Source organism: Pleurodeles waltl, chromosome 6 (genome assembly GCF_031143425.1).
Source record: "Pleurodeles waltl isolate 20211129_DDA chromosome 6, aPleWal1.hap1.20221129, whole genome shotgun sequence".
NCBI classification, from domain to species: Eukaryota; Metazoa; Chordata; class Amphibia; order Caudata; family Salamandridae; genus Pleurodeles; species Pleurodeles waltl.
Genome location: NC_090445.1, coordinates 399,674,009 through 399,687,933, shown reverse-complemented (window position 1 = coordinate 399,687,933; position 13,925 = coordinate 399,674,009). Strand labels below are relative to the sequence as shown.

Below are 13,925 nucleotides of genomic sequence, written 5' to 3'. Positions count from 1 at the left end.
AAGTACACCCACTGCATCCAAACTCATGCTGCTTAGCTTGGGTGCATGCAGGAGGGTTGGCTGCCAGGCGCTGCTCATATTTACGTCTGTACGTGCTAAATAAGACATAGAAATTCACTGAAAAAAACAAAGGTTACGGGGATGTTAAAGTTAGGTTCTGAATTTCCTCACAGTTATAGTTATGGTTAACTCAAGTAACTATAACTCGTTCCCTAAGGTGACTATAACTTCACCATGCACAGCTAATTACTCCACATATTGCATCATTGATGAGACCTTCTACGGCATCATTGATATTATTACTGCAACATATGCAATACAATTATTGATAACGAGGAAGCTAGTTGTAGTTACCTTAGGGCAGGAGTTGTGGTTAGCTCAGGTAACTATAACTTGCACCCTAAAGTAACTAACACTTGTGCCCCCTCAATGCACAGTTTTGCAGTGATATTATCAATGATGTCATAAAAAAAGTCATGACTGATGTAATATGTGGAATAATTAGCAGTGCATTTCAAGGGTGTGAGGTATAGTAACCTTAGGGCACAAGTTCATTTATTGAGGTAAGTTTATCTATAACTGCTGAATTTCTATGGTTTTGTGTGTGTCAAATCCAAACCTAAATGAAGGCCATGCATTTTGAGAGTTGGTCGCAAGGCCTGACTTACAGACAGGCCCTGTGGCCAACCCTTCTCATGCAGTCATTCCAACGCTGTTCACAGTCTTCTGTTGTGCATGCCAGGGCTGCACTGCAGGGCCTGGCCCGATGCTAGGCCCAGCAGCCAACCACCCACCGACAGCCAAACCCATAAAGCCAGCCAGCACATGCCCCCCCCCCCGGGCTGCTGTTGGCATCAGGGACTACATCCCTGTAGTCCAGCAACATATTTCAGAGGGAAAGGGCACACAGCAAATATACCCTGGCTGATTTCCACTCCAGGGACACCATCCTTTGGGCCTGTCTCTATATTTAATGGGGATGGGGCATGCACCCCACCTCCCTGGGCCAATTTTGGCCTGGTTGACCCCATCCTCAATGGGCCAGCACATTTTGGGAGGGAGGGGGCAAGTGTCCTGCTCACTGGGCTGATTTTTGGCCCCGGGGACCCCATCCCCTGGGGCCCACCTCTATATTTAGGCGGAAGAAGGCACCAAGCCCTCCTCCCTGGACCAAAATCAGCCCAAAGGACCCCATCCTCCTGGGCCCAGACAATATTTAAATGGTAGGGGGCTGTATGGCCCCCACTACCCGGGCTGATTTCAACTGAGGTGACCCCCATTCCCCAGGGCCCAGCCATCAAAGGGTGGGTGCACTGGTGCCCACCTGGAGCACCAACCACACTATGGTTAGGGACCTAGTGTGGAGTGCCAGGGCCACTGCAGTCCCAGCCAGCACCACACCTCCTGTGGGCAGGAACATTTGTTTCATGTACTTCCCTGCCCACTTTAGTACAGGCAGAAAAACAGATAAAAAGTCTGCTACCAGCAGGTGGGATCATTTTCCATGGGGTCTGCAGGGCCATCAATGACTTTGGGAGGGGGACATGTGGCCCCCTTCCTTTTGAAATTGCTGCCGGGCCCCAGTGGATGGGGTACCCAGGGCCAGAATTGGCAGGAGCAGGGAAGCTGTGTGCCACCCCTCCCCTTTTTAAGTATGGCCAGGTCCCTGGGGATTGGGTGTTCAGGGCCATACCAGCCCAGGTCCCTGGGGATAGGGTTTTTAGGGTCATACAAGCCTCCCACTTTATTTGGAGGCCCAGGGGTATGGCTCCTCAGGGCCAAAATCATCCCAGGTAGGGGGTCATATACTCTCCTTCTCCCTAAATATTTACCTCTTGTTTCTTTAAATGTTTGCTGCAGATCAATAGCAAAATTCAAAAAACATGTTTTGTCCCCAAATGGCGTTCCTGTGGCTTTCCCCACTACCCTTTGTGTTTTCCATGTGTTTTGTCTTGGGACTCAGCTGAGTCTGAGTCCCAGGATGGCTGCCACCACTTCCTGGTTGAAGTGGTGGCACCCAGTCGCATCTCAACATGGATCGTATGAACCACGCATGGCAGAACCACACATGGCTTAACAATGCGGTTGGAACCGCAACTGCGTCTTTAATGTGACATGTCTTTACCATTTTGTTGTAAAAGCATGCTTAGTAAAGGTATATGTGGTAACGCCATGCATGGATGTGTGATACAACCCCCTCGCCCCACTCTAAAACCTATCCTTCCAAAAAACTTCCCTGAGACCCTGCCCTAAACCTACCCTGCCCTATAGTAAAAGCTTCCCCACACTAAACCCAAAACCTACCCTTTCCTAAAAACTATCCCACCTTGTCCTAAAAGCTACCCCAACCCACCGCCCACCCTAAATCCTAATACCTATCCTGTCCTAAAGACTGCCCCACCTCTCGTTAAAACTATCCTGAGTCCCAGCCCTAAATCCTAAAACCCACCCTGACCTAAAAACTACCCACCCTGTGCTAAAAACTACCTCTGCCTTAAACCCTATTAACTACCCCACAGTGTCCTAAAAACTATTCTGACCCTGCCCTAAAACCTTCCCTGCCCTGTCCTAAAAATGACCCCGACCCCTGCCCTAAACTGTAAAACCTACCCCACCCTGCCTTAAAAACTCCCCCAACGCCCCACCCTGAACCGTAAAACCTACCCTGCCTTGACCTAAAAAGAATCCCAAACCCCCACCCTGAACCCTAAAACCTTACCTGTCCTAACAACAACCCCACCCTTTAACCCTAAAACCTACCTCACCCTGTCCTCGAAAACTACCCTGAATCCTTGTCCCACCCTAAATCCTAACCTGTCATAAAATCTACCCCGACCCTCTGCCCCACTGTGAACTCTAAAACCTACCCCGCCTTGTCCTAAAAGCATCAGCGACCCCCCCACCCAGAACCCTAAAACCTATCCTGTCCTTAAAATGGCCCCATCCTGTCCTAAAAACGACCACAGCCCCGCCCTAGAACCTACCTGGTCCTAAAAACTACCTCAACCCCGTCCTAAACCCTTAAACCTACCACGCCCTAAAACCGACCCTCTTCTAAAAACTACCCCATCCCCCCGCCCTAAACCCTAAAACCTACCCTACCCTGCCCTGTCCTAAAAATGACCTGATCTTACCCCTAATACCTATTCTGTCCTGTCCTAAAGCTACCCTGACTCCCACCCAAACCATAAAACCTACCCCAACCTTTTTTCAAAACTACCCTGAACCCTAAAACCTACCCCACCCTGTCCTGCAAACTACCCCGACCCCCGCCCTTAACCCTAAAACCTACCCTCTCCTAAAAACGATCCTGCTGTGTCCTAAAAACTACTCCGACCAACCCGCCCCCACCCTAAATCTTGAAAACTACCCTGCCCTGTCCTAAAAACTACCCTGAGCCCTGCCACGCCCTAAACCCTACCCCACCCCATCCTAAAAACTACCCCACCCTGTCCTAAAAACTACCCTGACCCTCCTCCCTGAACCCTGAAACCTACCCCTCTCTGTCCTGAAAACTACCCCAAACCCACCACCCGGCCTGACCCTAAACCCTAAAACCTACCCCGAAAATCCCCCTGCGGGCAGTGAAACAGATCCAAATATTGCTCCTGCCCACAGGGAGCAGCATTATTAGCCTCTCCCTAAGTGTAGGAGTAATGCCTCCACCTTCTGGATGCAGGGAGTTGGCTGCGGCTTTGGTTCTTCCTCCATGACCCCAAGGTCCAGGGTGGTGAGTGACCTGAATGGACACCAGTATACCCTCCTTTTGGCGAACCGGGCTCTTCCCTGAAAAACTAACGTTAAAATTATATTATAGTTAGGCGAAAGTGTCAGTTTAAAACTTACAAAAAACACTGAAATTCAATACTTGTAACTCACGGAGCTAGCTATAACCTGTGCCCAGCCATGCACTGCTTATGACCTGACATAGCATCACTCATCACTTGTTCATCACATAATTGTTGATATCACTCCCATGGGTTTCCATTCTTTTAGGGTCCCTTTGGCTCCCCAGCCTGCACCTATCCTGGGGTGACCTGCACAACTCTGCTCCCTGTCAGGGGCTACAGGAAAATACCCAAGACCCCTGCTGCCCCCCTGGATACCTAGCCTGCACCCACTGTGCCGACGGGAGCTGACAACCACCCTGGCCCTGGTCCACAGCAGGGTTATTTTTTGGTTTGAAAAAGGGTGTGCCATATTTTCTTTTAAACATTTCCTGTGGTACTGCGGCAGTACTACAGAACCCCCCCCCACCCCAATGCCTGGTACTGCAGCAGTAGTGCACAACCACCCCCCCACCCCAATGCCTAGGGAGCCATGGTATCCCTACCCTGTTCCCTTCTATGTTCTTTTTTTTTTTTAGAACACAGGGACTGAGTTCTAAAATCGCTGACAAATATCAAATTTGATGTGAGGTAGCCAATCAGATCTTATCTTTCTGCCAGTCAAGTGTTACTACCACAGCCCAAAACATGCGATCACTGTGTAGACAGAGTCATAAATTAGGCTGAGATAGCATCAATAAATAGATCTCACCATTCACTAGGGAAAGCAGGCTGATGAGAAAAAAAATGAAAAGGGATGGGATAGATAATAATTTAAAACAGTGGATATTGAGGCAATCTTGTCCAGCAACATATTGTTAAATAGGACTTAATATTAAAAGGGAACTTATGGCTTTATTTCGACTTTTTTGGAACAGGTGGATGCCCTAAACTGGCAGTACTCTCGTCCCTACTAAACTACTAGTTTTCCCTCTCTTTTGCAAGTCAGAGAAATCCTGGATTTCATCAGCATAACAGCAGCAGGCACTGCTGGCAGTAACTTCTAGCCCAGTGGTCTGTTTGATACAGGACTCCTGGGTGACCTTGATGGTAACGCCGTCATATTGAGGGCAGAACTACATTGCTAATTTTCCCTGCGCTATTTTGCCATTACAGCCATCGTGGAAACTGGCAGGGAAAAGGTTAAAGGCTTCAGGAAGATGGAACAAGCTCCCTATGCTTCGGACCATATACTTTTTATTGAGAGACACATTCCTTTGTTAGGAGTTTGTTATGACTGAACAAAGAAATCATGCTGCTTGTGCACTCACTCAGCAAAATTCACTTCTTTTCAAACTGAAAATGTAAAATAGCCCAAACGCACAGGGAAAATACTCCCTCCACAGTAGGTCCATTTAATTTTTGCTAGGAGGAAATGCACTACTGCTTAGACAGCGTTTTACTTCTAATCAGTTTGCCAAGTGGACATGTTAAGTCTGGATCCAACTAGGAAAACCAGCAAAGCTGTTAGGAGAGCTGCTATAGCAGTGGCTTATCTCACAGCAGAGAGACTAGCACCATAGAGGCAGGGATATCTAAAGGCTATGGCTGCCCTCCACCAAGGCGGTAGAATAGATGTGTACCTTCAAAAGGCTAAATCAGATCCCTAGTGCTCACCTTAAAGCAATTTATGGAAAATATTAGCTTGTAAAGTATACTTGGTATCTAATATTAGTTTCAGCCACATAAGGGTTAACTGCAACTTTACTTGGGATTGGTGCTTTCCTTGAATGTGTGTGATAACATGCATGTGTAAGAACATTCACTTGGTAGCATAAATTGAGCTTTTCCTCAGGATCTCATGATGAGAAAAAAGTACAAACGGTTAACAAAATTTAAAAAGAAAAAGAAAACACAGAACTAAGGTGAACTATACATGACTTAATAACTTCCAGAAATTGTAGCGAATTTTGGGAAGTAATAAGATGAGACTGCAAGGGCCCTCCAAGAACATAAGCCCAAAAACTGGTTTAACTATTTTGTTTCTCTTCATCAGAACACAAGTGCAAAACCTCTATAAAATAACCAATTGTCAAATTAAACAGAATAAGGATTCTTTAAAATCTCAATGATAATCAAACGGTAAGCAGGAGTGTAAACGTGTGTGACCTTGAAATTAGCAACCAAAAATCTGACAATTAGAAGATCTTTATTGTGTGAAACCTCAGCACTTTTGTAGATGGTCCATTTATGTAATACAAACATCAGCTAATTTGATGAATCACTAAAAAACAAGTCACCCAAGCAATTTGAGCCCACAAACTGTGCAGAGCAACTGGCCCGCATAAAATTCCAACAGATATTTTCTGGAGCCACCTAAACTTATGGTCTTCGGTACTGACTAGGGTGTTTAACAGTATTTGGGACCATGAAAAGATTCCATACTCCTGTAAAACAAAATCAAAATAGTTCAATTATGTAAAATTTGGCCAAGAGACAGGCCAGAGAACGGCTTGCCAATTTCACTGCTTGATGGAGTTGGAACAGTCTTTAGGAAACTGCTACTATCTGGTTTAGATCAGTGGTTTGCTGATAGGCCTGCTATCTTTATATCAACATGGTTTTAGGAATGCTCAAAACACAGTGGATCAAGTAATGAGTCTAAACCTCATCTGCCCTAAATACATTTCCTTCTTAAAATCTTCCTCATACTTGTTTTTTATTGATCCTCAAGCAGCCTTTAACAGCATCTACCACCCTATTTTATGGCTAATTTTTAAGGAACAGGGTGTCCCACATAAGCTATTAAATCTGCTAATTGTAACACATTCTGATACAACCAAGCAGGTGAAATACACTACAAGGGGTGAGCTCACTGCTGAGCTGCCATTAAAATATTAAAATGGGGAGCCAGGTAAGGTTGCCTGTGAGCGCTAACTTTATTTAATTGCTATATAAACAATGTCATAAAAATGAGGCCAAACCTTGATTACATGTACTAAAAAAAAACTATGAATCAATATCAATACAGCTTTTTTTCCTGATGACGTTGTACTAATAACACAAACAGAATTGCTGATACACAGACTACTGGCAGGTTTTGAATCTTTCTGTGCCTCCAGATGCCTCACTATCAATGCTGGAATAAGCAATACATGATCTTTAATCAAAGAAATCAAAGAATTACTCTTGGAGTCTTTAAGAAGCCATTGGATCATGTGACCACATACAATTATCTGGGCCTTCTACTGGACAGCAAATTGTCAGAGGTTTCCCAGGCATCTAAAAGTAAAACTTCTATGGTACAGCAATTAGGTGTGGTGCTGGGATTTGCAAAATCATGTGGAAACCATTTAGGGTGTTACCCTGAAACTGGCCCTTGTATGCTTTTTTTTGGTCCAGGGAGGACCTGGCCTGGCAGTTCGGGCTGGACTGTTCCCATGGGGAACAGAGTCAGAACTGCTTTGCATTTGGCTAGGTCCAAACTGGGATGGCATGATGAGCAAAATAATTGATGGATTAAACCCAAATCTGTGACTGGGGTGAATGTTTGATTGGTTCCGCATTCCCTCCATCATTTGTGTTTGTTTGCTTTTGCTGCCATAAGTGCGCCGGGTATGTCCAGACGTGGGTCCCGGGCTCACTGTGCCATTGGATTCAAGCTTGCCTGGCTGATGAAGGGTGATTCCCTGAAACCAGTCCCAGGTTGCTTGTTGCCGGTCCAGGGATGGCCTGGCCTGGCAGTCGGGCTGGACTGTTCCCAGGGTCAAGACTGATTTGAATATGGCTGGGTCCAAACTGGGGTGTCACGGTGAGCAAAATAATTGATGGATTAAACCCAGATCTATGACTGGGGGTGAATGTTTGATTGGTTCCGCATTCTGTCAATCATTTGTATTTGTTTGCTTTTGTCAAACTGAACACCGACAAAAGGGAAGTCCTAATCTTCGGGAAGAACACATCCATATGAGACCACAGCTGGTGGCCAGCAGAACTCAGACAAAATGCCCTCTCCATCAGTCTCGGAACAGTCTACCCCTCCACCTCCGAACAGCTCTCTCCCCAGCAGACTTCAGAAGGAGACTCAAGACGTTGCTTTTCAATGGAGACACACCACCCTTCAGCCCAGATACTCTTAGGGATGATAGTGCTGCACTTTGCAAATGCTGTGATTGGTTGCTATGATTGACCTTGCCCTTCCTTAGACATATTTAAATGTTTTTTTTTGTTGTTGTTTTTTTTTTTTTAGAGGATGCGGATAGGATTTCTCTCACACATCCTCGCTACATTACAACTCTATTATGAAATAGCACTCATTACAAGCCATCCATTTGTAAAACATTTAAATGTATATATAAAAAAACATAAGTAGCTTTAGCACTAAACACATTATGGTGCTTGCACTTACACCCAAACGCACACACACTCTATCTTACATTTGAATTCAGCAAGTCCCAGTCAGTGGTGTTGAGGAAATAGATAGAACTAGTGGGGCACTATGAGGTCAGCACTCCAGTAAAGATGCCTAGCCTTGAGAGTGAAATGCGTGAAAGGAAGATAATCTTTTTCACCAACTTCACAGGTAGGGGGATAATTTGTGGAGGCCTCTGATTTGAATGAAGTTTCTCACTTATTACAGTCCCTGGATGCCAGAGGCAAAATGGAATTCAGATCAAAGTTCGACAGATGCCATAATTTCTTTCTGAATAGGTCAATTTTTGTTACAAGAGGTGAGTTCACTTTGCATTGCTGTTCCATCCTTGGCTCTCTCTAATATAATTGTGGAATGTACCCGAGAGAAGAAAACAAGAATTAATCTCTAATTGCAAATCAAGGGAAGGAAATAAGAACTAATCTGTATTTGCAAACCATCTGCCCCCTCTAATTTCATGGATTAAATGCATTAGTGTGAAAGAATGCAGCCTCACTTACCTATTTGTGCTTAGTCTTGATTTTGGGGCCTCAATATTTTTGACACAATATTCTGTCCTCATGATATTTTGGTTTTCAATATTCTATCAGTGATTCTGCTCATGTTCAAGCCTAACATTAGAAATCTCGTGGCGTAGTTATATATTTATTTATATAAATGTCTGGCACATTGTAGTAAAACATAATCTCTGGAGTAATCAACCTGTTCATTTTTTCCAGGATAAAGTGCCTTGTGTAGCTCTTTTAGGGTCTGGTGGAGGAGTTCGGGCAATGATAGCGCTTATGGGAACACTGTCTGAACTTGGCAGGGCAGACCTCCTGGACTCTATCATGTATCTGTGCGGTGTTTCTGGCTCTACATGGTGAGTTACATTAAATGATATAATGGAACCTTTCCTCTAATCTATACTTCTTTTGCAGCATGAACGTGAAAAACAGGCCCAACTAAACTGTGTTCAAACTACTATTGTGTGCTAATTGTTATTGTTGGTAATCACACTATATTGGATTTGTGTACGTCTTCCTCATTGATTTTTATTTCCTCAAATTTAAATTTAGCTCTTTTTGTATTCCACATACTAGCTCACATGGAATGTTGCTAGGAATTACAAATTATGATGGTGTTCAAGGGCAAAGTACAGAGCAGTGAATTAGACATCTAATCGTCTATGTGAGGATTGGTATCGGGGGAAGTTGTTTTTTTCAGCAAAGAGTACATGGTTATTTAGAATATAATAGCATAATTTAAATCTTGCTGGTGCCTCCCTTCACCAAAGTCTCCCCATGTGACCACCAGTTCCATATCAGTGGTAGAGACAGGGTACTACCAACTAGATGCCGTTTTCCCTGCCTCTGTAATTGACAGTTGTCTGCCAAAAGTCCACATCAGGATTGTGTTTCAGCGTTTCCCTCTCAAAACTGACATGGCCTGGTGGGGCAGAATGTTGGTGCTTGTGATGGGTCTGCCAACACATTGCCCTCTTCTCCTACCGTTTAATGCCCAACAAAGGCAGTAGGCCAGTGGAAAACCCCAAGGATTCCTCAAGTTTCAAAAGAAGTGACAGGCAGTTGGAGTCCCCTTTGCACATTCAGGCTCCTGTTAATGTCAAAGATTACCTTCCATTGCATGTCTGTGCACTCAGTTGTGAATTCCCATGCCAAACTCCACAAGTGTGTTGTACAAAAAAGGGTATCCAGGTTAGTACTGGACATATATCTGGTGACTTCAAGGGAATCTAATGGACTTCCCTTTTTGTCTTTTGTTGGAGGTTGCACGAGGAATCCCTCAGTTTTTTTTTTTGTTAGAAGCTACACACACAGCCACAACCAATGATGCAGTCAAGGACAATAGAACTCACAAGATTCTCCTACTCCCTTTCTCCTCCAATGCACCATTCCAACCAGCAGCAGTTTAAAGCTCTATGGTGAAACATGAACATCAGCTTGGTGGGGACTGAACCAACATGCTGATGTTCTCTACTACCCTGCGATATTACAAACCAGGACTAGTATATCATAAATAAATGCAAGTTAAGTTAGTCAGTGGAAACTGCCCTATCCTACATTATGAAACCTCTATTAGTTAATGTACTGCTGAGGTTTGTATGTGTAACAAGAATTCCACAGACATTAATTCAGGTAGGTGCAGTGGAGTTTAGTGGTTTGTGTTTGCTTAGTGCTATGAGGTCCCAGTCTATGACAAAACACACTGTGAATATGTAAAATATTATTTTTAACTTGCATTACAGACATTATAAAAAAGAATGCTACAAAAAGGTTTGAGATAAAAAAAAAGTCCTTCCAAGATTTCAGTAATTTCCAGAAGGTATGTAGAGCATTTTTTTACAACTTCCCTTTAAAAGCACACACTTCACAGCTCAGCTGGTACCTCCCTTGCAATGCCACTCAAAAATAAGTCTATGGCTCAGGAAGCTACAAGTGTTTTTATCAGTTAAAATCAATACTGGCTTCTAAGTATCTTCTACATTTCTAGAATGACCAGTTGAGCACATTTCAGGCAGGCAGTTACCCTGGGAAGAAGGCCAGTTTAAATGTTCCCCTTTCCCTCCAGTTCACAGCACAGGAGACTCCCTGCCTCAAACTACTATTGAGACATTTCAACAGTCAGAGTTAACTGTCCCAGGATGGTTGTCACAAATGTAGGAGAACTGTTTTTCTTAAAACAAAAAGGTATGACTGTGTCATGCCCCTCAGATCTCACCCATTTTGACCACTGATCCCCTTCACCAACATCCAAACTTCTACAATGTCCGATTGTAAAGGCTTTCATGCGAGGCACACCAAGGTAGCTTTCACCTACTTTGCACATCCATTGTGACCATCACATATTAGACAGTGCATGTATATTTCCACTAATCCATGATTTAACTCAGGAAAACTAGTAAGTTTTACAAATAGTTATTTGAAATTTGAACATGTGTGGTATTTGATTATTGTTTGCATTTTATACTGCTTTTAATATCTGCGTGGACAGTTTGGGAGATCTTCAGCTAGGGTGCACTGGTAGACCCCAGCACTGAAATAATGATTTTCTTCCTGAGTGCTAGAACAACCATTCTTAACTATAAGGTTTCTTTCACAAAGTTGTTCAAGGAGTTTTTCCTGCTGTTTTTGCATCTCCGGTCAACAAATGTCATCACCAATTGGAAATTATGCTTGAGATGATGGAAACAAAATTGTCAGAATATCAAGGCATTGGACACTTCTGGTTTTAGTTAAAGTGATGGAAACTACAACGTGTCCCTTTTATTTCAAATTCTCTGCTGAATTTCAGCTTTCAGCATTGTTCAGATATAGGCTTTTAAAAACTCCACACAACTTGTGGCAGGATCTTTAGAATACCAAAATAAAAGAGGGGTTTCCCAAGCTCCTGTGCTTCAATGCTATTAAATTGGACTCTATCGCAGAGTCCTTCTTCACCATTGATATTTGATGAATGAAAGTGTTCCAATATATTCAGCTTCTTCTTTGCCCCTTTACCTGGTTGTAAAGTTTGCAAAGGTTCATTAGGTTGTATCTCAGCAATGACCAGATCATTGTTAGTGTTTTTGCTATGTGCAGTTTCACTTAGTGATGAAAATCCTACCATCAAATGATCTATTTTAATGATCCATACTGACAGCGTATTTTTCCTTTATGGTTTAACACACTGCAAGCTGGTGTGTCCTGCTCTTCTTGTACTGTGCTCTATGATCTTCTATCACATCTAACATGTCAAGCTGCCCTATTTATGTGATCTAATGATCAAACATACTGTGATTCTACACCACCATGGATCAAGCTGTTATACCCTCACAAAATATATTTGGGTTTTGATACAATGTCTCGAAGATGGTCCACCATAATATTGGATGTAAAATCCGATGGGGCTGAAATGTCATGTCAAAGATACAGTAATGTCAGAAATGTCATGGCACAGAATGTACATGGTAAGACTTTTGAATTATGAGTATTTTTCTTGCTTTTTAATATAGTTGTATATGATATCTGTTTTTAATTGTTTTGTTGTGTTATATTCGTTTTTGAGAGTTTTTTATAAGTATCTTATTTTTTAATTGATAATGGGTTAAACTTTTTTTTCATTTGCATTTATTTTTGGTTGGTTTTTAGGTTCCTTACTGTTGCTTACTTTGGAATGAGAGTAGTAAATGTTACCCCTACAAGTCTTTACGTGAAATTTCCTATTTCAATTGTTAAGGATATATTGTTTCTAAATATAATTACAAATTATTTCATTGCTTTTATTCTTGAATTATGTGTTTCTAAATCTTGAAGCAATGTTTTTAAAATTTATTTTTTTGTAATTTTAAATATGTGATATGTTAGGTTTTCTTTGTTGTCTATTAGTATTTTACTGTTATTATTTTTTTAATAATTTTATGTACTTATGTTTTATATATATATTTTTTTTGTACATTTGCTTTAAAGTGTATTTTATTTTGTTTGCAAGTTATAGCATTAAATGTTATCTTCTCTACATTGCATGTATTTTGTTGGTACATTGACTTTTAGTATTAAAACATTGATATACCTGCCTATTTTATGATGCTATCTTGATCTTGTTTATTTTGTAGTTGATATTTTTCCTTCATATACAAAGTATGTAAGGTTGACATTTCGCCTTTGAAATTTTGTGGCTATATTTTTGTATTTCAGTATTTGTGGTTGTGATATTTTGTCAGACAACTGTACTCAAGCCAATTGAGCAATGATTACATATTTATATTTACCACCTTAAATGTCACTCATTTATCCAGTTAAATTCAGCAAATCACACAGGCAAAACTGTCTTAGTACATGATGACTCTCACCAAGTACTACTAACTAAGCATTTGAATCACTGGTTTATGCTTTCACTATCAGTGACCTATTAATTACAGTGGGGCCATAAAAGAAGTTGCCAACCCATCATAATAAATACGATTTTAACTTTCACCTGGAGACTTTGATTGCTAAAGGCAGTAAAAATATGAATGTATGTGTGTCCCCAAATGAGAAAATAACTGTGGGAATCAAATGTGGAGCTTCCAAGTCCACTCGGGGTCTGTTGGAAAATGGGTTATTGGTAGGGCAGGTAGGTACCTACACCTAGCAACAAGCCACTAACCTCCACATAGGTACAGTTAGGTCTCAGTAAATTAATCCCAGCTCTACCCTTGGTAGCTTGGCATCGAGCGTCAAGGCTTAACTTAGGAGACAAAGTGTAAAGCATTCAAATATCACAAAACAATAATTAAATAAAACACAGAAAACAGTTTAAAAATCCAAAACCAATTTATAAAAATAGTTTATATTTTTATCTTTAAAATGACACAAAAACGATTAAAATCGGTTCAGGGGAACCGGAGATATGAATTTTTAAAGAATTATTACTTTTCTAGCGCTTAGAAACAAAAAGCGCCAATCGGGTCATCTGGTTGCACCTCGACCGGGGCAAAGTCAAACTTTCAGGCCGACCGCGATGGAGCCCTGCTCGGCTACAGGTCGCGGGAGGCCTCGGTTAAAAAGTTACCTTCTGACTTAGTCTTTATTTTGAAGTTTTTCTTCACGGGACGAACCTGCCAGTTGAATCCGACCTCCTGGAGCCCTTGTCCAGATACGCGATGTGGGTTTCCTCGGTGGAGACTTTTACCTTCGGACTTAGTCGTTTTTTCGAGATGAAAATCCTTCGACCGGGGTAAACCTGGATCTTGATCCGACGTCCAT

At 42.3% G+C, this 13,925-nt stretch overlaps 1 protein-coding gene across 6 annotated transcripts in view; it reads left to right on the top strand.

The window, feature by feature from the left end:
* LOC138299775 (cytosolic phospholipase A2 gamma-like) overlaps positions 1-13,925 on the top strand; it is a 380,498-nt gene that overhangs the window by 56,902 nt on the left and 309,671 nt on the right. For all 6 annotated transcript variants that reach the window (XM_069238318.1, XM_069238319.1, XM_069238324.1 and 3 more), the window contains one exon: positions 8,919-9,061. In XM_069238318.1, coding sequence (XP_069094419.1) covers positions 8,919-9,061 — 143 coding nt within the window. The remainder of the gene's footprint in view (positions 1-8,918; positions 9,062-13,925) is intronic.